The sequence below is a fragment of the Salvelinus alpinus genome, chromosome 5, assembly GCF_045679555.1.
Source record: "Salvelinus alpinus chromosome 5, SLU_Salpinus.1, whole genome shotgun sequence".
NCBI lineage: Eukaryota > Metazoa > Chordata > Actinopteri > Salmoniformes > Salmonidae > Salvelinus > Salvelinus alpinus.
The window spans coordinates 85,222,544-85,245,329 of NC_092090.1; the positions used below are offsets into that span (position 1 = coordinate 85,222,544).

Genomic DNA, 22,786 nt, shown 5'->3' on the forward strand with positions numbered 1-22,786 from the left:
CCTGTTTCTGTCAGCTGAGCAGAGAACAACTTCACCACCATTAGTGACAGTGGACCTGCATGGAATGAGGGATGGAGAGAGAGAAATGGTTTGAGATCATTCTCATTTATTGCAACTGCACAAAAACTGACAGAGTAAAAGTTATTGAATCTTTATTTAAATCAGATTGGATTTCAAAGTAGCTATGCCGTTAACAATATTGGCTATTATTTGGTTCAGAGCCTGACCTCTCTTGGCTCTCCCTCCTCAATCACTGACCTCTTCCCTATCTGTTCTCACCCTGCCTCTCCCCCCTCTTCTGATGGTCTTCCAAGTCCTTCTACTCTACTAAATCCCTCCTCAACTTATGTACAATGCTCTTATTTAAACTAGAGACGGTATAGAAAACTAAACTACCTTGGCTTTGGTTAAAACTTCTTAAGGTTTGAACCCTTCATCTCAATTTCCGCCTAAAATGACATACCCAAATCTAACTGCCTGTAGCTCAGGACCTGAAGCAAAGATATGCATATTCTTGGTACTATTTGAAAGGAAACACTTTGAAGTTTGTGGAAATGTGAAATTAATGTAGGAGAATAACACATTAGATCTAGTAAAAATTAAAACTAACAAAAAACATCAGTTTTCTAAATCATCTTTGAAATGCAAAATAAAGGCCATACATTGACCAAGGAATCTAGGTGTAATTTAGACATTGTCCACAAGAGGGCAGCAGTGGGTGTGCAAAGTTTCTTACTGATACATTCAAGAATGAGAGCTCTACATTTTGTATCAAGTCTCCCAGGTGTCCCTCACGAGTTTAGCCAAATGTACCCAAGTGGCCGAAATGGTAAATTGATACATTTCAAAGTACATAACTATAGAGAACATACAAAAATGCTATGGTAATACAAAATTAAAGTTAACATACTCCCAGGAATGTCATACATGATGGATCATTAGCTTCCGTACATAAAAGGTACTAACCTTCACACCTCTAGATGGCCGGGACGGGGGTGGGTGTGGAGCCAGAGACAGCAGAGGGGTCTGACTGGAGAAACCAATTCCTACATTTGATTGAGTGGGGGATGGACTTGAATGAGGTGTCTTTGAAGTTGGCTCCCACAGGTCATCTTACTCTCTAACATCTATTGAAGATTTTTTTAAATCAGTTAGAACTCAATTTTACTATTACTTATTTTATTTATCCTTTATTTTAGCAGGGGGTGAGCACTGCATCAATACATCAAATATATAACACATCTATAAAAAAAAAAGATTAAAAAAAATATATATATACAGTTGAAGTCATAAGTTTGCATACACCTTAGCCAAATACATTTATACTCAGTTTTTCACAATTCCTGACATTTAATCCTAGTAAAAATTCCCTGTCTTAGGTCAGTTAGAATCACCACTTTATTTTAAGAATGTGAAATATCAGATAATAGTAGAGAGAATGATTTATTTCAGCTTTTATTTCTTTCATCACATTCCCAGTTGGTCAGAAGTTTACATACACTCAATTAGTATTTGGTGGCATTGCCTTTAAATTGTTTAACTTGGGTCAAACGTTTCGGGTAGCCTTCCACAAGCTTCCCAGAATAAGTTGGGTGAATTTTGGCCCATTCCTCCTGACAGAGCTGGTGTAAGTGAGTCAGGTTTGTAGGCCTCCTTGCTCGCACACGCTTTTTTTAGTTCTGCCCACAAATTTTCTATAGGATTGAGGTCAGGGCTTTGTGATGGCCACTCCAATACCTTGACTTTGTTGTCCTTAAGCCATCTTGCCACAACCTTGGAAGTATGCTTGGGGTCATTGTCCATTTGGAAGACCCATTTGCGACCAAGCTTTAACTTCCTGACTGATGTCTTGAGATGTTGCTTCAATATATCTACATAATTTTCCTTCCTCATGGTGCCATCTATTTTGTGAAGTGCACCAGTCCCTCCTGCAGCAAAGCACCCCCACAACATGATGCTGCCACCCCGTGCTTCACGGTTGGGATGGTGTTCTTCGGCTTGCAAGCCTCCCCCTTTGTCCTCCAAACATAACGGTGGTCATTATGGCCAAACAGTTCTATTTTTGTTTCATAAGACCAGAGGACATTTCTCCAAAAAGTATGATATTTTTCCCCATGTGCAGTTGCAAACCTGGCTTTTTTATGGCGATTTTAGAGCAGTGGCTTCTTCCTTGCTGAGCGGCCTTTCAGGTTATGTCGATATAGGACTCGTTTTACTGTGGATATAGATACTTTTGTACCTGTTTCCTCCAGCATCTTCACAAGGTCCTTTGCTGTTTTTCTGGGATTGATTTGCACTTTCGCACCAAAGTATGTTCATCTCTAGGAGACAGAACGCGTCTCCTTCCTGAGCGGTATGACGGCTGCGTGGTCCCATGGTGTTTAGTACTTGCGTACTATTATTTGTACAGATGAACATGGTACCTTCAGGCATTTGGAAAATACTCCCAAGGATGAACCAGACTTGTGGAGGTCTACAATAATTTTTCTGAGGTCTTGGCTGATGTCTTTTGAGTTTCCCATGATGTCAAGCAAAGAGGCACTGAGTTTGAAGGTGGGCCTTGAAATACATCCACAAGTACACCTTCAATTGACTTAAATTATGTCAATTAGCCTATCAGAAGCTTCTAAAGCCATGATATCATTTTCTGGAATTTTCCAAGCTGTTTAAAGGCACAGTCAACTTAGTGTATGTAAACTTCTGACCCACTGGAATTGTGATACAGTGAATTATAAGTGAAATAATCTGTCTGTAAACAAATGTAGAAAAATTACTTGTGTCATGCACAAAGTAGATGTCCTAACCGACTTGCCAAAACTATAGTTCGTTTCCAAGAAATTTGTGGAGTGGTTGAAAAACAAGTTTTAATGACTCCAACCTAAGTGTATGTAAATTTCCGACTTCAACTATATATATATATACTAACGTTCAAAAGATGATTCACTTAGAAATGTCCTTGTTTTTGAAAGAAAAGTACATTTTTTGTCCATTAAAATAACATCAAATTGATCAGAAATACAGTGTTGTCACGATCTTCAAAATGAGCGGACTAAGGCGCAGCATGCATTGAGTTCCACATCTTTTTTATACAAAGTGAAACTAGAAACAAAACGTACAAAGACCGTGAAGTCGTAGTGCACAAACACACTAACACAAACAATATCCCACAAAGCAGGTGGGAGATAGGGCTTCCTAAATATGATCCCCAATTAGGCAACGATTACCAGCTGCCTCTAATTGGGAACCATACAAAACCACCAACATAGAAATACACATTCTAGAACACCCCACTAGTCACACCCTGACCTAAACCACTATAGAGAATCCAAGGGCTCTCTATGGTCAGGGCGTGACAAGTGTAGACATTGTTAATGTTGTAAATTACTATTGAAGCTGGAAATGGCTGAGGACAAGCACATTAGAGTGTCTAGTTTGAGAAACAGACGCCTCACAAGTCCTCAACTGGCAGCTTCATTAAATAGTACCTGCAAAACACCAGTCTCAACGTCAACAGTGAAGAGGCAACTCGGAGATGCTGGCCTTCTAGACAGAGTTGCAAAAAAAAAGCCATATCTCAGACTGGCCAATAAAAATAAAAGATTAAGATGGGCAAAATAACACAGACACTGGACAGAGGAACATCCCGGAGTCGCCTCTTCACTGTTGACGTTGAGACTGGTGTTTTGCGGGTACTATTTCATGAAGCTGCCAGTTGAGGACTTGTGAGGCGTCTGTTTCTCAAACTAGACACTCTAATGTACTTGTCCTCTTGCTCAGTTGTGCACCGGGGCCTCCCACTCCTCTTTCTATTCTAATTAGAGTCAGTTTGCGCTGTTCTGTGAAGGGAGTAGTACAGTACACAGTGTTGTACGAGATCTTCAGTTTCTTGGCAATTTCTCGCATGGAATAGCCTTAATTTCTCAGAACAAGAATAGACTGACGAGTTTCAGAAGAAAGTTCTTTGTTTCTGGCCATTTATTGAACCCACAAATTCTGATGCTTCAGATACTCAACTAGTCTAAAGAAGGCCAGTTTTATTGCTTCATTAATCAGGACAACAGTTTTCAGCTGTGCTAACATAATTGCAAATGGGTTTTCTAATGATCAATTAGCCTTTTAAAATTATAAACTTGGATTAGCTAACACAACGTGCCATTGGAACACAGGAGTGATGGTTGCTGATAATGGGCCTCTGTACGCCTATGTAGATATTCCATAAATAAATCTGCCGTTTCCAGCTACAATAGTCATTTACAACATTAACAATGTCTACACTGTATTTCTGATCAATATGATGTTATTTGAATAGACAAAATATGTGCTTTTTTCCCCCAAAGTGACCCCAAACGTTTGAACAGTAGTGTGTGTATATATATATAAAGTATGGGGAACACAATCACTATAATGAAATATCTGGATCAATTAAATTAATATGAAACCATTTAAAAAACTGGATTAGCACGAGAAGCAAAAACGTATTTTACTTACTGATTTAAAAAAAATAAGATTACCTTCTCCTTCCTATCTTTCTTATGCGCAGGACTCCTCGTGTCACTCTCCCGGTCAATTTCTGCAATCTCATCCAAATGTGTATACTTGAAGTTTATACTGTTAGTAGCCATGTTGTACTTTTTAAGTTTGAGAAAACTTTGTAGAAGAAAGCGAGCGCAGCGTAACGTAAACTCCCCTGTGTCCTATAGATTTTCAATGGAGAATGAATTGTGTTGCACGCAGCCATATGACAATGGCCATTACTCCAACAAAGGGCCATCACATACTCATGTAAAGCCCAGCTCATTGGCTATCTAACTAGCTATGTTTAAAAACGATAGGTGGTCATTGGACCAAGAGACTGTCAATCAAGGGAACACTGCCCGTCTCATTGGTGCATTATGATGGCTGTCCTTTGTGGGCTATTAGACATGTTGTGTAGCCAATACGTAATGTAGAATGATGAAACAAAGTTTGGTTGCCTTCTAGAGTGTCTGAGGATTGCTGTTTAGATTTCATAGATTGTTTTGTTGCAAGTTGAAAGAGTCGGAATTCATACGAAACGCTGTATACAACATGGATCGTGTTAGGGTATAAAAATGTATTTTATCAAACAAAACAATGCTACATTTTATCTCTGGGACCCTCAGGATGACAAATCAGAGCAAGATTACTGAATGTAAGTAAATTATATACCGTCAGGTGAATGTATCAAACCAGTTGCCTTGATAAAAGTGTTTTGTTGTTGTGCACTATCCTCAAACAATAGCATGGTATTTTTTCACTGTAATAGCTACTGTAAATTAGACACTGCAGTTAGATTAACAATCATTTCAGCTTTCTGACCATATAAGACATGTCTATGTCCCAGAAAGTTTGGCTTTTGTTTACAATGCCATTCTAGTCAAATATCGCATATTGAGCAGCAACTCTCCCGATTTCGGGACACTGATCCAGTAGTTAAACCACATGGTTAAATGTTAGCTAGCTAGCTAGCTACCGTTAGCTAGTTCGTTTCCTAGCTAGCTGATGTTAACCTAGCTTGCCTCATCAATACCCTGCTTTAATAACAGAAGATCAAATAACTACTTACTCAATTTCAATATTGAAATCATAGTTAATTAGCTAGCTAGTTGGTTAGCTAGTTTCTCTACTGAAAAACTATGGAACTTACCTCTTCATTGTCAGACATCGTTCACCTTTCACCGTCCCCTTTCATCTCTATGGTAAAAAAATCAGATTAGAGAGCAGTCAAGATGCGATTGGTCCAAAAACTTGACCAATTGCGTTTCAGTAGACTGCTACAGGCTATGTTCATTGGCTAGAATTATACCTATTATACAATTATAGTAAGCAGTTGTGAGAGCAAAATAGATTTTGGAGAGGAAACTGGAAAGTGTGAGAGGGAGAGAAGACATCCATGTGGGGACGCGGCGTGTTTGTGAGAGTGCAGTCTTGACATGTAGTATGTATTTCTTCAGGTGAGCAAAAATCTCTGCTCTCAAATTAATTTACTGCATGCGGAAGAGCAGTTCAAAGTCACACTCGCAAGCTCTCAAGTTTAACTCTCAAATGACCGCCTCGCCTGGTTCACCAACTACTTCTCAGATAGAGTTCAGTGTGTCAAATCGGAGGGCCTGTTGTCCGGACCTCTGGCAGTCTCTATGGGGGTGCCAAAGGGTTCAATTCTCGGGCTGACTCTTTTCTCTGTATACATGAATGATGTCGCTCTTGCTGCTGGTGATTCTCTGATCCACCTCTACGCAGACGACACCATTCTGTATACTTCTGGCCCTTCTTTGGACACTGCGTTAAACGAGTTTCAATGCCATACAACACTCCTTCCGTGGCCTCCAACTGCTCTTAAATGCAAGTAAAACTAAATGCATGCTCTTCAACCGATCGCTGCCCGCACCTGCCCGCCCGTCTAGCATCACTACTCTGGACGGTTCTGACTTAGAATATGTGGACAACTACAAATACCTAGATGTCTGGTTAGACTGTAAACTCTCCTTCCAGACTCACATTAAGCATCTCCAATCCAAAATTAAATCTAGAATCGGCTTCCTATTTCGCAACAAAGCATCCTTCACTCATGCTGCCAAACATACCCTCGTAAAACTGACTATCCTACCGATCCTTGACTTCGACGATGTCATTTACAAAATAGCCTCTAACACTCTACTCAGCAAATTAGATGCAGTCTATCACAGTGCCATCCGTTTTGTCACCAAAGCCCCATATACCACCCACCACTGCGACTTGTATGCTATCGTTGGCTGGCCCTCGCTTCATATTCGACGCCAAACCCACTGGCTCCAGGTCATCTATAAGTCTTTGCTAGGTAAAGCCGCGCCTTATCTTAGCTCACTGGTCACCATAGCAGCACCCACCGTAGCACGCGCTCCAGCAGGTATATTTCACTGGTCATCCCCTAAAGCCAACACCTCCTTTGGCTGCCTTTCCTTCCAGTTCTCTGCTGCCAATGACTGGAACGAATTGCAAAAATCACAGAAGCTGGAGTCTTATATCTCCCTCACTAACTTTAAGCTTCAGCTGTTAGAGCAGCTTACCGATCATTGTACCTGTACACAGCCCATCTGTAAATAGCCCACCCAACTACCTCATCCCCATATTGGTATTTATTTTTTTGCTCCTTTGCACCTCAGTATCTCTACTTGCCCATTCATCTTCTGCACATCTATCACTCCAGTGTTAATGCTAAATTGTAATTATTTCACCACTATGGCCTATTTATTGCCTTACCTCCCTAATCTTGCTACATTTGCACACACTGTATATAGATGTTTCTATTGTGTTATTGACTGTACGTTTGTTTATCCCATGTGTAACTCGGTGTTGTTTGTGTCGCACTGCTTTGCTTTATCTTGGCCAGGTCGCAGTTGTAAATGAGAACTTGTTCTCTACTGGCCTACCAGGTTAAATAAAGGTGAAACAAAAAATAAAAACTTGCGCGCACCACGCTGGCCTGCGCTCGGGGGACCCTTCCTCTGCTCGCTCAACCACATTTCTTCTTTCTCCACTCAAGTGTTTGCTCGCGCAATGATGATTCATCTTGTGCCCGTTCGACTTTTGAATCGGATTTGACACCATATACTTCAAACTGCCTTATGCTACAAAAACAGGAGATAAGCTCCTACTGAGCTGTTCTGGATTTTACAGATTGGCATTCACAGTGTCTCCAAATAGGTCTACTATGTTGTGGTGTTAACAACTGGCATATTTGCGAGATCATGAGAGATCATCTTCCACAGAAACCGCTGTATGGCGAATCTCTCTATAGATACACTGAGTGTACAAAACCTTAGGTACGCCTTCCTAATATTGAGTTGCAACCCCTTTTGCCCTCAGTCTCAGTTCGTCTAGCCCATGTTGACTCCAATGCTTCCCACAGTTGTGTCAAGTTGACTGGATGTCCTTTGGGTGATGGACCATTCTTGATACACACAGGAAATTGTTAAGCATGAAAAACCCAACAGCGTTGCAGTTCTTAACACACTCAAACTGGTGAGCCTCCTAGAGATGGGAGGAGGATGAATTGTTTACCGGCTGCACCAGCACGTTGTTCTTTCCAAACAGCAGGGTGGCTCTGTTGTTCTGGTGCAGGGACTCCACGTAGTCCCGCGCTGAAGGTGAGGGCCGCTCCTCCATGCTGTTACTGGAATGCCTCTTCTGGATCTGGAAACACAGACAGTGTGTTTGTTTTTACCCCATCTCAATCCATCCTCCCATCCGTCCATCCAACTTCCATATATTGGCCAGTTAGTTTCACACATCACTGGTGCAAAATGAATGTATGATGCCATATTGTTCATCCACCATTGAGCACATTTAGTTTATTCCATACAGTTAACCACAATGATCATCCACTGGGAATGAATTAGCAACGGCTAATCAAGTATTATAATGTTACCCAGCTTATACAGCTCTTAGAAACCCTTTCAGCCATGTATTTGATTTCAGGCTGCAACACTGACTCAAACGATGTAACATCAGAAATGTGTTTGGTTGGTTGAAGAAAAATGAAATGGGAAACCATTTGCCACTCTGTTTCTGATGACAAAGCCCATTATGTTTGCCTCTAGGGTACAAAAGATACAGTGCTGCAATAAACAGCTCTCAGTTGTCAATGTAGAATGAGAATGGTGCTACGTGGCGAGATGATTCTAGCTGCAGGGGTCAATGATAATGTGAAGAGTAGTTCCAGAAAATACACTCTGTCCTCTCCCACAGGACACAATGTGCTCCTTAATGCATTGACAGCAGCAGGTCTTCTTCTACTGAAAGAGAGAGGCTGGGGGAGGCTTCAATGACAGGATTGGTCACGGATATCCCCGCTACGTTTGAGCTAATAGTGTGCAGTGTCAGCAAAACAAAGATATGAAATAATCAATAGAGAAATGTATACCAGGGGATAATGTGGTCATGTTCAATCTTATTTTGGGGAGTTTGGAAGAGTAGTGGGACATTATTTAGAACCCCTACCCTTCCCAGGAAACTTACACAGAGAGCAGGCCTCTTGGTGGGGGAGTCCTGTCTGCAGTGGCCACTGTGGATGCGGTGTCTCTGGACCAGCTCATCGGCCGAGGGGTCTGTCCAGAAGTGGTCCGCCGTCTTCATCTTTGTGTACTCCAAGGCACAGGGCCCCACTGCCAGAGTACAGAATAATAGCGTGAAAAGACGCATCGGTGCCCAGTGTGAGGAGAATCACTTACATTAATTGGTGCCCCGTGTGAGAGGAAATCCCCTACTACACTGGTATATTGTCTGAGATGAGATGTTTATGAATAAAAGCTTAACCATGTGGAATCATTACCTAACAAAGAGGCCAGAATGGGTCCGTCCACCGGATCCATCAGAATAGCCTCTTTTTCATAGAATTTACTGGAACATAAAAACGTTATGGAGGTGAGCTGTGCATTTCTGGATTTCCTTTGCCTCCTCCCTGCAGGTGACCATGCCTTTCACCCTCTTGTGACTCACCTGCTGTTCTCCACGAGGTAGAGCACGATCTTGTCCAGCACCTTCTCGATGAGGGCCGTGCGGATCCAAAGGTTTCTGACCACCTGCGGGCTGAGGCTGGGCAGCCTGGACAGTATCCGTAAGCTATCCTGGTTGGGCAAACTTTGGTTCCGTCTGCAACGTAGAAACAGGGGAGAGGGAGGGAGGAACTCAGAGGTTACCTTTGGTTATTTTCTACCAGTGATAATTTATTATGTGACACCTGCATTGCATCAGTAAACTATAATTATGTGTGAGTAGAGTTGTCATGTATGACAGAGATCATGTTTAGGATTTGTTAGCAGTAATATACAGTAACAGCTCTTTGCTTTTGAGTGCTATGGTCTGTGTCTGTACAGGGATTCGGTGGTGTGTTTGTGTCTGTACAAAGGTGTGTGTGCTCTCACTTGCTCTCCGTGATCTGTTCCAGCTCCTGAGCCTTTCTGCACAGCTCCTCTGCCGGGGCGAAGCTCTTCCCCACCTTCATGAAGAGCGCTGCTATCTTGTTGCTACGCAGGAATCCCGCCGCTCGCCGCTTAAGCCCATGGAGAATGCACGCCTCCACCGCAGCTGCACACACACACACAAATAGGCACAGAAATAATAGTACATTTCAAAATCTAGATGAGAAACAGTTTGAGAATTCACTGAAACTTGTCACCATTATGAATCATTTATGTTCTGCATTTTAATATTTCATTCAACTTTATTAAAAATGTAATATCACTGTATGATGCTGGTGTTGAGTTACAAGATGCAATACATTATATGACATACGATGATGAATGCACACCACAGAAGGCTGCTGAGGAGAGGACGGCTCATAATGTCTGGAATGGAGTGAATGGAATGATATTAAACACATGAAAACTACGTGTTTAATGAGTTCAATACCATTACATTTATTACGTTCCAGCCATTACTATGAGCCGCCAGAGCTGGTCCTCCCCAATTAAGTTGCCACCAACCTCCTGTGATGCACACAAATGTAGTGTCAATAGAAGGGGATTCACATTCTTAAAAAACACATCCACCATCATACTGTGTTGTAAAAAATATGATACATGGTCCTAAATAAAAATCTCTCAATACCCGTAGAGAATCTGCATATTATAGTACTTAGCTTCTGTGTAATTGTGACTGAGCCGTATGATGGACACTTCAGACAAAGCTCTGCGGCTTGAGGCTGTTATGAAAGTGGTTCAAATAAGGCAATCCTTTTTATTACGTTATCCTTAAACATAATTATATTTTCCTAAGCCAAGAGCTTATCCAGTAAACACTAGTGCACACACGCACCGCATGCACACATACACACGAACAGACACGTCTTTCTATAAGGCCTATGTGGCAGTGCCTTGAGCAGTTTTGACATTTGAGCTCTCTCTCATGACTAATCCCGTGGTTGTCATGGAAACCCCTGCTGATGGAGTGCACCAGTGCTGAGAAAGAAAGCAGTGGAGGGAGAATCTCTCTCTGCCTGTGATGTACTTTCAACCAACTTTGCCAATACAGCTATAACCTAACCTATATCAAAATAATTTCCATACCATGTCCATTATTGCACTGAATAACTAAACTTTACTTATAATGTATTTAAATCTAAATAAAAACCGAGTAATCAGAGTTCATAAAACTATGTAATCTGAATGGATGATCTCCATGTGTGGTTCCCACCATGAAGCATGGAGGAGGAGGTGTGATTGTGTGGGGGTGCTTTGTTTGTGACACTGTCTGTGATTTATTTACAATTCAAGGCACACTTAACCAGCATGGCTACCACAGCATTTTGCAGCGATAAGCCATCCAATCTGGTTTGCGCTTAGTGGGACTATCATTTGTTTTTCAACAGGTCAATGACCCAACACACCTCCAGGCTGTGTAAGGGCAATTTGACCAAGATGGAGAGTGATGGGGTGCTGCATCAGATGACCTGGCCTCCACAATCACCCGACCTCAACCCAATTGAGATTGTTAGGAATGAGTTGGACCGCAGAATGAAGGAAAAGCAGCCAACAAGTGCCAACAACTGTTGGAAAAGCATTCCAGGTGAAGCTGGTTGAGAGAATTCAAAGAGTGTGCAAAGTTCTCATCAAGGCAAAGGGTGGCTACTTTGAAGAATCTAAAATCTAAACTATATTTTGATTTGTTTAACACTTTTTTAGTTACTACATGATTCCATATGTGTTATTTCATAGTTTTGATGTCTTCACTATTATTCTACAATGTAGAAAATAGTAAAAATAAAGTAAAACCCTTGAATGAGTAGGTGTGTTCCAAACTTTTGACTGGTACTGTATATATTTACTATATTTTCCAGCTATTCTGTAGCTTTGTAATCCTAATGTTGGAGCAGTGTTGTGTATATTCTCACTAATACAGTATGTACCTCATCTCTTCCTCGCTCTCTCTTCCTTCCTTCCTTTCTCTTTATCTTGGTGCACGTCTCTGTTTCCTTCCTTATTATTAGAGGAGCGAGAAATGTAATTCTGTGACAAAGATGTCTCAATAGGATGCCCCTCATCTTTCAAACTACTAGAAAATACACTGCAATATTGAAAAGAAATCAGCATTTCCAGAGGGTGAAACCTCCTTGGCTTTGCAGTACTTTGGCCTAACATAAGCCCGGGAGCCATACAACCAAAGCAATATCCTTTGTGTCAAATAAACCCTTAAAGGAAACGAGTGGCTGGACCCTGTCCACTTTCCACACAGGAGGCACTCTTATTTAAAAGGTAATTACAGCTACTGGAGTAATGACCCCTAATCAGCCCCGTATCTGTGGCAACAGAACACATTAAGGGACTCAGAGTGTCTGTGTTGCCACTGACCAGGAATTCTCAGCACTACGACACACTCAACACATTCTAAATACGGCCAACCACACTATTGGCTTAGATTAATTATTCAATGCCAACATCATGCCTACCCTGGGTGCCAGTCTGTTTCTGCTCTCTTGCTATATCCTTATTGAAATGGTATGGCAATTCCATAACGAGTTGATAAGAGTGCAGAAACAGATTGGCACTCAGGCTACTTCATGACCACTTTGAGAAAGATACACCTTTAAAGATTGGCCTCATTAACAATTGGATGACTTAACTAAATAAAGATCCTATTAAATTAGTATTCTATTTCCTAAGTCTATGGTTACTATCTCTGTCACAGCAATGTGAAGGGAAGGGAAAAATAGCTATTTTGGTGAGGAGAACAGGAAGAAGTGACTAACACTTGATATTTCCCGGGCGCTCCTGCCTAGGCGACTTGAATATTTGACCATGATGATAGAGGCTAATTACTCCCCGGTGACCTGCCTGAGCAAGTCGTCGCCTCACGCCTTCCCTTTCCCCCTCCCCTCGCCCTCCATCTCCATCCTGTGATCTCTGCACACAGACACATTTGTGTGACAGCTTGGTGTAAAACCTGGGACAGCATAGTAGAACGTGGGGGGAGCTAACACTAACAGCCATATGAGGTAAAGGGAAAGCTCTTACTTCGAGGTCTGCTAATAGTCAGGATACTCTCCTGTTGTAGTCGGGGAGGAAGAGACCTTCCTTGGAGATTGATCACACAGTTATCAGCTAGCAGTGGGCACATGCACAGATAGAGCCCTATGGGTGCTGGAGCACCTGCCCTTTTGTCCTCCTATGAAAAAAGTGTCCTTATGATTGGTGGCATTTAAAAAAAACGAATGACTTTTTATTACATTTTTGTATCTGTTTTCTCTCTTATAAATTTAAAGGCAACGAATTGCCTATCAAACTAGATAATTTCTCATAAAAAGCATGAATCTTTTTTAAAAAAGTCCCCTGCCCTGCCCTTCTGCGGCCGTGAGAGCGGCAGTGCATTGCTGCACTCTTCCTTGTTGCATGCACGAGCTACCCACCGGTGCAGAGCGGTGAGTTTGAAATTAATACGGCCAGTAGTAGGATACTTTGGAGTTGCTAGCATGTGTTGTCTGAGGGGGCAACAGCAGTTCGACTGTTTGTCAGTAGCATAACAAATTCAATTAAAGATTAGCATAGCCTAGCTAACTAGCTGATTAATCTAGCCTACATTAGCAACATTGTTTCCGCTGCATTCATTCATTTGGTAATTGTAGCCACTGCAAACAAAAAAAACAAAAATGTTACATCATAATATTTATACCAAACATACTTTCAATAATATGTCCGAGTACAGCACCGGTTTAAAGGTTATTTGGCTCTTTGTGCCACTGTGGCAGCCAAAACTGCCTGTGCAGAAAACTCAGTGCACTGTCTTCAAGACAGAGCACTAGTCATTGGAGAGACTCTGAGAAGATCTTAATTGCATACTGCTCTCGTCCTCTCTCCTTCTCAAAACCCATTGGATGAGAAAGCCAGAGGTCCCACCCCTCTGATCTTCTCCTCCAATGTGGTTTTGGAGAGATTACTCGAGGAGTATGCAAATTAGATTTTTCCCTAGAGACAGCCCCCAGTTTGTGGTATGGCATACATATTAGGAACTTTGTCAATCCTCCTCAGATATCACCCCTCACCTAGTCAAGTCTCAACCCTGCACATTTTGATTATTTCACCCCCCTATGCAGTACAGCAGATAGTCACTAATTAAAATGGCGCCGGAAGAAATGGCAGCAGTTTTACGGGCGCCTACCCAATTGTGCTATTATGTGGGGTTTTTTCACATTATTTGTAACTTATTTTGTACATAATGTTTCTGACACCGTATCTTACAGCTGTTGGTGCACGAAATCTAAGGAAGTCTCTAGATTTTGCTCGCCTGAAGTAAAATATCTTATGATAAACTGTAGACCACACTATTTGCCAAGAGAGTTTTCATCTATACTTTTCATGGCTGTTTATTTACCACCACAGACTGATGCTGGCACTAAGACTGCACACAGTCAGCTGTATATAAGCAAACAAGAAACCGCTCACCCAGAGGCGGCGCTCCTACTGGCCGGAGACTTTAATGCAGGGAAACTTAAATCAGTTTTACCTAATCTCTATCAACATGTTAAATGCGCAACCAGAGGGAAACAAATTCTAGATCACCTGTACTCCACACACAGAGACGCATACAAAGCTCTCCGTCGCCCTCCATTTGGTAAATCTGACCACAATTCTATCCTCCTGATTCCTGCTTACAAGCAAAAATTCAAGCAGGAAGCACCAATGACTCGGTCTATAAAAAAGTGGTCAGATGAAGCAGATGCTAAACTACAGGACTGTTTTGCTATTACAGACTGGAGCATGTTCCGGGATTCTTCAGATTGCATTGAGGAGTACACCATATCAGTCACTGGCTTTATCAATAAGTGCATCGAGGACGTCGTCCCCACAGTGACTGTACATGAAGAGGGTAGTGCGAACAGCCCAGTACATCACTGGGGCTAAGCTGCCTGACATCCAGGACCTCTACACCAGGCGGTGCCGAAGGAAGGCCCTATAAATTGTCAAAGACCCCAGCCACCCCAGTCATAGACTGTTCTCTCTACTACCGCATGGCAAGCGATACCAGAGCATCACGTTTAGGACCAAAAGGCTTCTCAACAGCTTTTACCCCGAAGCCATAAGACTCCTGAACAGGTAATCAAATGGCTACTCGGACTATTTGCATTGTGTGTGCCCCCCCAACCCCTCTTTTACGCTGCTGCTACTCTCTGTCTATCATACATGCATAGTCACTTTAACCATACATTCATGTACATACTACCTCAATTAGCCAGACTAACCGGTGCCCCCGCACATTGGCTACCAGGACTATCTGCATTGTGTCCCACCACCCGCCAACCCCTCTTTTACGCTACTGCTACTCTCTGTTTATCAACTATGCATAGTCACTTTAACCATACCTACATGTACATACCACCTCAATTAACCTTTACTAACCGGTGCTTGTATATAGCCTCGCCACTGTTATTTTTCACTGTCTTTTTAATGTTGTTTTTTATTTCTTTACTTAACTACTGTTCACCTAATACCTGTTTTTTACTTAAAAATTGCACTGTTGGTTAGGGCCTGTAAGTAAGCATTTCACTATAAGGTCTACCTCCACTTGTTGTATTCGGCGCACGTGACAAATAAACTTTGATTTGATTTATCACCTATACTTATGCTTTCAACAAGCCTTTTTTCTACCAACAACAAAGTGTTAAATCACTAAACTCTTGACGGGGCTTGACGACCTTGTTCCCTGGCTGTGTTGCATAAGAGGCGTCCCAGCAATAGTTGCAATGATGTAATTCTGACAGGTTTTCTTTGTGATGTCAGGTTTTACAGAAGTCTTTTAATGGATCAGAAAAAGGGAAACCGGTACGGTTCTTATACCATATACTGTATACAGTGCGTTCGGAAAGTATTCAGACCACTTGACTTTTTCCACATTTTGTTACGTTTTTAGAAATATTTCCAAACATATTCAAAATAAAAAACAGATAACTTATTTACATAGATATTCAGACCCTTTGCTTCGAGACTCCAAATTGAGCTCAGGTGCATCCTGTTTCAATTGATCATCCTTGAGATGTTTCTACAACTTGATTGGAATCCACTTGTGGTAAATTAAATTGATTGGACATGATTTGGAAAGGCCCACACCTGTCTAAATAAGGTTCCACAGTTGACTGTCCCCAGTCCACCTGGCCTTGCTGCTGTTCCAGTTTCAGATGTTCTGCCTGCGGTTATGGAACCCCTACCTGTCCCAGACCTGCTGTTTTCAACTCTTAATGATCGGCTATGAAAAGCCAACTGACATTTATTCCTGATTATTATTTGACCATGCTTGTCATTTATGAACATTTTGGACATCTTGGCCATGTTCTGTTATAATCTCCACCCGGCACAGCCAGAAGAGGACTGGCCACCCCTCATAGCCTGGTTCCTCTCTAGGTTTCTTCCTAGGTTTTGGCCTTTCTAGGGAGTTTTTCCTAGCCACCGTGCTTCTACACCTGCATTGCTTGCTGTTTGGGGTTTTAGGCTGGGTTTCTGTACAGCACTTCGAGATATTAGCTGATGTACGAAGGGCTATATAAAATAAACTTGATTGATTGATGATTGACAGTGCATGTTAGAGCAATAACCAAGCCATGAGGTCAAAGGAATTGTCCATAGAGCTTCGAGACAGGATTGTGTCGAGGCACAGATCTGGGAAAGGGTACCAAAACATTTCTGCAGCATTGAAGATCCCCAAGAACACAGTGGCCTCCATCATTCTTAAATGGAAGAAGTTTGGAACCACCAAGACTCTTCCTAGTGCTGGCTGCCCGGCCAAACTGAGCAATCGGGGGAGAAGAGCCTTGGTCAGGGAGGCGACCAAGAACCCGATGGTCACTCTGACAGAGCTCCAGAGTTCCTCTATGGAGATGGAAGAACCTTCCAGAGGGACAACCATTTCTGCAGCACTCCACCAATCAGGCCTTAATGGTAGTGGTCAGACGGAAGCCACTCTTCAGTTAAAGGCACATGACAGCCCGCTTGGAGTTTGTCAAAAGGTACCCAAAGACTATCAGACCATGAAAAACAAGATTCTCTGGTCTGATGAAACCAAGATTGAACTATTTGGCCTGAATGCAAAGCTGTCATCAAGGCAAAGGATGGCTACTTTGAAGAATCTTAAATATATATTTTTGGTACTACATTATTCATTATGCGTTATTATTCTACAATGTAGAACATAGTAAAAAAATAAGAACAATCCTTGAATGAGTAGGTGTGTCCAAACTTTTGATTGGTACTGTATGTAAAAACGTTTAAATTTTTTATAAATTAGCAAAAATGTCTAAAAACCAGTGTTTGCTTTGTCATTATGGGCTATTGTGTGTATTGATGAGGAAAAAAACTATTTAATTCATTTTAGAATAAGGCTGTAGCGTAAAAAAATGTAGAAAAAGTCAAGGGGTCTGAATACTTTCCGAATACACTGTATGTTGGGAAAAACAGCCTGACCATTGAAATCTGACTGACTCGTGTCTGACAGGATATCTGTTCCTTCTGATTGGCACAATGACAAAAGGTTTGATTTTTTTTCTGTTGTAGGGCAGGTGATTAATGAGCAAATACCACCAAATATGTCCCAATAGTTGAAACTCACCACAAAATGAGACGATGTGGCTGCTGTCTTCATGTACAAACTTCCTGGTGACAGCCTCTTCCATGATCTGCTTCACCTGTGAATGACATGGGGAGGAGACACTCAGACCTTCTCTACAAAACCACTTATCTACGGGAGTGAGGAGGAGGGAAGGATTTATCAGTAAACATGTACAGAATTTGTTTTACATTGGGAACATACAGGAGGGGAGGGAGGCAGGAAGGGAGGGTGAGAGAGAGAGAGAGAGAGAGAGAGAGAGAGAGAGAGAGAGAGAGAGAGAGAGAGATTAAGCGGAGCGGGAAAAGTGCATGCAAAGTTTGAAGGATGAGTCACCCAACTCGCATCAAGCAGATCTCAGATGGATAGGGCTGAAGAGGGCTGATGTTGGGTGGGTGGGGGGCTAATTTATCCACACCTCTGGGGCCCACCTCACAGACTAGCTTTACAATCAAACCTCTTTAGATGTGAATGGAGAAAGAGAGAGTGAGAGCACAGTGTCAGACGCTTTTCATGTCTCACCAGGGCTGGCACTATACGACACCTCTAATTGATTCAGTGACGTCGCAACCAGCAGAAACTTCACTCAAACACACAGCTTCGGAAAAACAAGCGGGAGGAGAGTTTTAGAGTACAAACGTTTGGTTTAATCAACACCAAGGTTTCCCCCTTGCTGACCCGGACACAGGCTGCTCACAGAGACAACATCAGACCTGCGCCCCAGATGCCTGATAACTCTGACCCTGGTGAATATGGGGACATCTCCTAGCACTGCCATTGCTCTGTATCCTGGAAATCAGCCTGCAGATAGAGCAGCCCAGATAGCACTAATTTCCTGTTGTAATAGGTCTTTCCTCAGAGGAGATATTACATTGCACAAAGAGAGGTGGTGCCTGCCTAGAGAACAACGCCACACACACACACAAACACACAGATACCCAAACATCTGTGCAGACATAGAGGAGCTTTGAATATCACTACAGAGGGCAGATTAAACAAATAATGCTCCATTAAAGCAAAAATATTTATAATTACTTGATTGTTTAACTGCCTCTATGTTGCAATCTCTGATTGTAAATCTAGTATGGTTAAACAAACCTGGGCCTGGTTTCCCAAAAGCATCTTAAGGCTATGTTCATCGTTAGGACCTTCGAACTAATCATTGTTAAATCGCCAAGCTGTTTCGCAAAACCATAGTTTCTAAAGTTGCACTTGAAATTTCTTGTTATTTACCGACTGCCTCAGACCACTAAGTGCATCGTTCAATGTGTTTTTTTCCTACCACATCACTTTATACACAGAAGATATCCACTAAACATAGAATCAAGATGTTTAACTGTCTCTCTGTGACCCCCAATATGTGACCCCCAAACGAAGTTGACTGCAAACACAGAGTTGCCAATGTCTTTGCAATTGTTAAAAACAAGCAAAGGATAAAAAGATGCTTCAAATGAAAACTGGGATGACTGCAGTAAAATATAAATAGCCTACAGTATAGGCTACATAGGCCTATATATTTTTTTTTTATTGAAATCAATTTCATGTTCATTCAATTGAGTTCTATTTTTCTAATTGTAGGATACTGCCTGTAATTTGCCTAAATATATTGAATGATGTGTAACAACATGTGCACAATGATGTGCTAAATTAATCTGTGATTGATTGCATTATTATAGGGTAAGCATTAGAATAAGCAACCTCAATATTTGCAGCCATTAGGTGATAATATTGCTCTAGGAGCTGATCTGTCGTCAGTATTGTGGAAAAATTATAATGTTAAGGTAAAATTTGAATGGAGAAAGCTGATCAGACAGCAGCGCTGCCTTTCTTTCTTAAGACTTACCGAATGTTCTTTCTGCATGGTGTTTTGGGAAATGTATGTTACATCTTCGGCCATTGTAGGAAAGTTGCATCGTTAAAACACAAGTTCCATTGCTATCGGGAAATCAGGCCCTGAAGGTAAAATAATCTGTCATAAGTGTAATAGAGGTGGTTCAGTGAACTATGATCATGTGATGAGTAACCTTGCCCCTGTAGACTTGCTAATGCCCTAGAATCAGATCAGTGTGCAAACACAGTCTTTTGGCATACAGGAGAACGCAGTATTTGAACCCAGATGGTCACATTGGTGTATATGGTCTCTGTGAGGAGAAAGAGCTCAAAGGGGTGTAAAGTGTAAGAGGCAAGCTAACAGGAGTTTGAGGTCAGGTCACATAAGGATAAACTCAGCCATTTCAATTTGTGGATGTGAAATTTGCCCATAACATGTTGGCTGGAGTACATTGGTGACACCACCTTCCCCGAGTTCCAGTTTTGTTGCTCTGTTGGCTAAAACATCCCCCCTTTTGCCCTCAGAACAGCCTCAATTTTTGGGGGCATGGATTCTACAAGGTGTTGAAAGCATTCTACAGGGATGTTGGCCCATGTTGACTCCATTGCTTCCCAAAGTTGTGTCTAGTTGGCTGGATGTCCTTTTTGTGGTTGACCACTGTTGATACACACGGGAAACTGAACATGAAAAATCCAGCAGCATTGCAGTTCTTGACACAAACCTACTACCATACCCGGTTCAAAGGCACTTAAAGGGGAATTTCAACCTGGCTCTGCCACGGCATGTAGTCATTAGTATTTTAACATTACGTTTTTATCATAAACATCACAATTATCCAAACCACAAGCTAGAACTAGCACATTTTCATTTTAATGGTAGAATCGGGAAGTTTCGACTCCCTGTGTTTTGACTCCCCATTCCATTCTTGTGTATTGGTGTCTCTGAGGGGTCTTTGGCCTGGTTTGCTAACTACCTCTCTTAAAGAGTGCAGTGTATAAAGTCAGAACACATCTGCTGTCTCAGCCACTGCCTGTCACCATGGGAGTACCCCAAGGCTCAATCCTAGGCCCCACGCTCTTCTCAATTTACATCAACAACATAGCTCAGGCAGTAGGAAGCTCTCTCATTCATTTATATGCAGATGATACAGTTTATACTCAGCTGGCCCCTCCCTGGAATTTGTGTTAAACGCTCTAGAACAAAGCTTCCTTAGTGTCCAACAAGCTTTCTCTACCCTTAACCTTGGTTCAGAACACCTCCAAAACAAAGGTCATGTGGTTTGGTAAGAAGAATGCCCCTCTTCCCACAAGTGTTATTACTACCTCTGAGGGTTTATAGCTTGAGGTAGTTACCTCATATAAGTACTTGGGAGTATGGCTAGACGGTACACTGTCCTTCTCTCAGCACATTTCAAAGCTGCAGGCTAAAGTTAAATCTAGACTCTTTCACCCCAGCTGCCAAAGTAACCCTGATTCAGATGGCCATCCTACCCATGCTAGATTATGGAGACGTAATTTATAGATCGCCAGGGATGGGTGCTCTCGAGCGGCTAGATGTTCTTTACCATTCGGCCATCAGATTTGCCACCAATGCTCTTTATAGAACACATCACTGCACTCTATACTCCTCTGTAAACTGGTCATCTCTGTATACGCGTCACAAGACCCACTGGTTGAAGCTTATTTATAAAACACTCTTAGGCCTCACTTCCCCCTATCTGAGATATCTACTGCAGCCGTCATCCTCCAAATACAACATCCGTTCTGCCAGTCACATTCTGTTAAAGGTCCCCAAAGCACACACATCCCTAGGTCGGTCATCTTTCTAGTTCGCTGCAGCTAGCGACTGGAATGAGCTGCAACAAGCACTCAAACTGGACAATGTTATCTCAATCTCTTCATTCAAAGACTCAATCATGGACACTCTTACTGACAGTTGTGGCTGCTTTGCATGATGTATTGTTGTCTCTACCTTCCTGTTCTTTGTGCTGTTGTCTGTGCCCAATAATGTTTGTACCATATTTTGTGCTGCTACCATGTTGTGCTGCTGCCATGTTGTGTTGCTACCATGTTGTTGTCATGTTGTGTTGCTACCATGCTGTGTTGTCATGAGTTGCTACCTTGCTATGTTGTTGTCTTAGGTCTCTCTTTATGTAGTGTTGTGTTGTCTCTCTTGTCGTGATGTGTGTTTTGTCCTATATTTAAAAATAAAATAACATTAATCCCCCCTGTCCCCGCAGGAGGCCTTTTGCCGTTTGGTAAGATGTTATTGTAAATAAAATGTTTTTTTAACTGACTTGCCTAGTTAAATAAATGGTCAAAAAAAGCAATGAAATATATGATAAAGGTGATGACTTTGGTATTTATTTATTTTTCCTAATTGTAATTGTATAGTTATTTGGTTTGTTTTGTACCTGTTTGTATCTCAGAAGACCATATCCTTAATAATATCCATCATACACTGCTAAAAAAAATAAAGGGAACACTTAAACAACACAATGTAACTCCAAGTCAATCACACTTCTGTGAAATCAAACTGTCCACTTAGGAAGCAACACTGATTGACAATAAATTTCACATGCTGTTGTGCAAATGGAATAGACAAAAGGTGGAAATTATAGGCAATTAGCAAGACACCCCCAATAAAGGAGTGGTTCTGCAGGTGGTGACCACAGACCACTTCTCAGTTCCTATGCTTCCTGGCTGATGTTTTGGTCACTTTTGAATGCTGGCGGTGCTTTCACTCTAGTGGTAGCATGAGACGGAGTCTACAACCCACACAAGTGGCTCAGGTAGTGCAGCTCATCCAGGATGGCACATCAATGCGAGCTGTGGCAAGAAGGTTTGCTGTGTCTGTCAGCGTAGTGTCCAGAGCATGGAGGCGCTACCAGGAGACAGGCCAGTACATCAGGAGACGTGGAGGAGGCCGTAGGAGGGCAACAACCCAGCAGCAGGACCGCTACCTCCGCCTTTGTGCAAGGAGGAGCACTGCCAGAGCCCTGCAAAATGACCTCCAGCAGGCCACAAATGTGTTATTCGCCCCAACACACACACACACACAATAGCCCGCAGTGTGCTAGCTAGCGTATAATGTTCAGACTGCCCTGTCCTGACAGTTTTGCCACTCTCTCCAGACCCTGATTCAATGAGACAACCCGAGGCCTTGAGAGCAAATCTGTCTCATTTGTCTGACATCACTGATATGGTATCGGACTAGTTGACTGGCTGAAGATATCACCTTCCATCTTTTTATTTTTTTCACACACACACAAAGTAGGTTTTGGTGCGTTAACCTTTGTGCTTCAATATATTTCTCTGGAATGGATTACAGGATTGTCTGTCCTCTTAACATTTTGAAGCAAAGCTTCACAGT

General features: G+C 42.1%; 1 protein-coding gene across 3 annotated transcripts in view; it reads right to left on the reverse strand.

Annotated features, from left to right (window-relative positions):
• sgsm1a (small G protein signaling modulator 1a) overlaps window positions 1–22,786 on the reverse strand; it is a 73,910-nt gene that overhangs the window by 40,158 nt on the left and 10,966 nt on the right. For all 3 annotated transcript variants that reach the window (XM_071403921.1, XM_071403922.1, XM_071403923.1), the window contains exons 3-8: window positions 17,587–17,662; window positions 9,921–10,083; window positions 9,496–9,648; window positions 9,329–9,396; window positions 9,016–9,161; window positions 8,059–8,190 (exon numbers count right to left, since the gene is read on the reverse strand). In XM_071403921.1, the coding sequence (XP_071260022.1) occupies window positions 8,059–8,190; window positions 9,016–9,161; window positions 9,329–9,396; window positions 9,496–9,648; window positions 9,921–10,083; window positions 17,587–17,662 (738 nt within the window). The remainder of the gene's footprint in view (window positions 1–8,058; window positions 8,191–9,015; window positions 9,162–9,328; window positions 9,397–9,495; window positions 9,649–9,920; window positions 10,084–17,586; window positions 17,663–22,786) is intronic.